Source organism: Limulus polyphemus, unplaced genomic scaffold (assembly GCF_000517525.1).
Source record: "Limulus polyphemus unplaced genomic scaffold, Limulus_polyphemus-2.1.2 Scaffold1009, whole genome shotgun sequence".
In the NCBI taxonomy this organism is placed as follows: Eukaryota; Metazoa; Arthropoda; class Merostomata; order Xiphosura; family Limulidae; genus Limulus; species Limulus polyphemus.
In genome coordinates this window covers 231834-233940 of record NW_013666619.1, presented here as the reverse complement: position 1 = coordinate 233940, position 2107 = coordinate 231834, and the positions used below count along the sequence as shown (strand labels likewise).

Genomic DNA, 2107 nt, shown 5'->3' with positions numbered 1-2107 from the left:
TGGGATCCATTTCGATGCTCCTCTTGAAAGTTTTTTTTTGTCCTCTCCGATGAACCAGGACGACCCGGACGCTGCTCAATTGTTTCCTTGCTGTTTCCTGAACTGCATTATGATTCTGTTGACTGTCGGTAGCGGGGTTCCCAAATTTTGCAAAATTTGCCGCTGACTTATTCCACCATCTGCTTGATCAACTATCCTTCCTCTAACAAAATCTGACAATTCGAGTGAACCTTGAGTTCTAGGCATGTTGTAGCACAAGATAATTAGTGTGCGGACCATTTTCATTTATATAGTGCTCTATGAACACAAATTAGTTAGCATAAATCAGTTAAATGACGAAAAATTAGGTGTCTATTTACTTGTGACCACTCAGTGTAGTATTAAGATTTGATTTATTAACTACATTTTGAAGCCAAGTTTATTTGTTTACATTGATGATAAAGTAATGTAATTAAATTTTAAAGTTATTGTAAATGATCATGACATGCACACTTTGACCTACACGTAGTGAGAAGGCTAATCTCAGTTGAAAATAAAAAAAACAATTGAAAACATTAATGTTATCTAAGAATAAAAAGCAGTTGAAGTTAAAAATGAGTTGTTTCAATATGATTACTTGTATGTACAGAAATCTTTGTGACCTTTAGGTTTTTCCCACTTTTCTTTCAGATTTTGTATATACTCCTAATACATTTTCAAATAAAATAAGGTATTCGTTTTATGTTAACAAAGCAAACATCAGAATACTATAAAACATTTACAAGAATTGACAGTAAATTAACCAAGAATAATAGTGATTAATAATGTATTTGCAATCACTTGTTTTTATTCTATATGTTTGTCGAAGCTAACTTGAATAAGGAGAGTTATTCATCAAACTTATTTTGTATTAAGAACTCATTTTCTAGCTGTTCACATACACTTCATGTGTTGTGACTAGGTGTTCTCAGCATATATTTTATTTGCATGTAAAACAGCATGCCATGACTTACATAAACATTCACAAAAAAAAATTATATTTCTTTACAGAATATAATCTGTTTTCTTTCCATAATTGTAAAGTTAATTTAATAAGCTATTAAGATCTTCTGATTAAACAAGTTTCCTTGATTTCACATGATTTGGTATATATATATATATATTTTTATTTCTTGTGTATGTTGGGGGGATTAGAGTACAACATTCTCTTTGCAGTACTAGTACAAGTAATACACTTTGAATTACTATCATTTATTTTCTCCAGAACTCTCCACTACCCAGTCTTGAACACCTTCCAATTCCACAGTTAGAGAGTGAAGCTAGAAAAGCAGTTACTAAACCACAAAGGTAACTAGAGACAAGTGATCTGTTAATAACTATTAATGTATTAACTATTGTGTTGTTGATTTGTATAAAATCTACTAAATTATAGATGTTAGAACACTTTAATATCTAATGTATTAGTTACTGTGGAGCAGCTACTAATTAATAGTTAAGTACATTACAAATATTGATTTGTAATTCAAGCAACAGCTTAAGACACAAAGTAGAATACTATACAGATCAATAGTATATGATTTACTAACTCCAATTAACTCTTTCAATACGGAGTCGATCAATGTGACGACCTTGTAACCATTTTGTGCTTGTTATAGTTTTCATGCTATAACTTTTAAATTAGTTAGTTAATGTTAATGAAATTTGGCAGTGTATCAGTAAACAATACAATGCTTTCATATGTAAAATATCTAATTTTTAATTAAGTCATAGGGTTTGTAAAGCGATGTTTTTCTCATGTCTATTTTTTTTTCACATCTTGCCTATCTATCATGCAAAGTAATTTTCATTTTAAGATTAAAAATACTTTTATACATCAAAAAATTTTGAAATTTCATATGCAAAATCAAAATCAAATGTCTGGATAGTTATCGATTGTTTCTTAAGAAAAAATTATATTTTATCTGTTATTTTCAGTAAGTAATCTCTGTTCAGGTTTGATAGATTTGAACGATCTTGCAACCACCATAAAAAAATTAGGAAATAAACATAAATTATGCCTCTTTCATTCTAGAATGAACACAGATTATAATACGAAAACATAAATGTTCAGACGAAATAGCTTAAATCT

The 2107-nt window shown here is 29.2% G+C and overlaps 1 protein-coding gene across 1 annotated transcript in view; it reads left to right on the top strand.

Annotated features, from left to right (window-relative positions):
- Positions 1-2107, top strand: part of LOC106461676 — a 73344-nt gene that overhangs the window by 48201 nt on the left and 23036 nt on the right. Inside the window, exon 10 of the mRNA XM_013921521.2 lies at positions 1244-1326. Coding sequence (XP_013776975.1) covers positions 1244-1326 — 83 coding nt within the window. The remainder of the gene's footprint in view (positions 1-1243; positions 1327-2107) is intronic.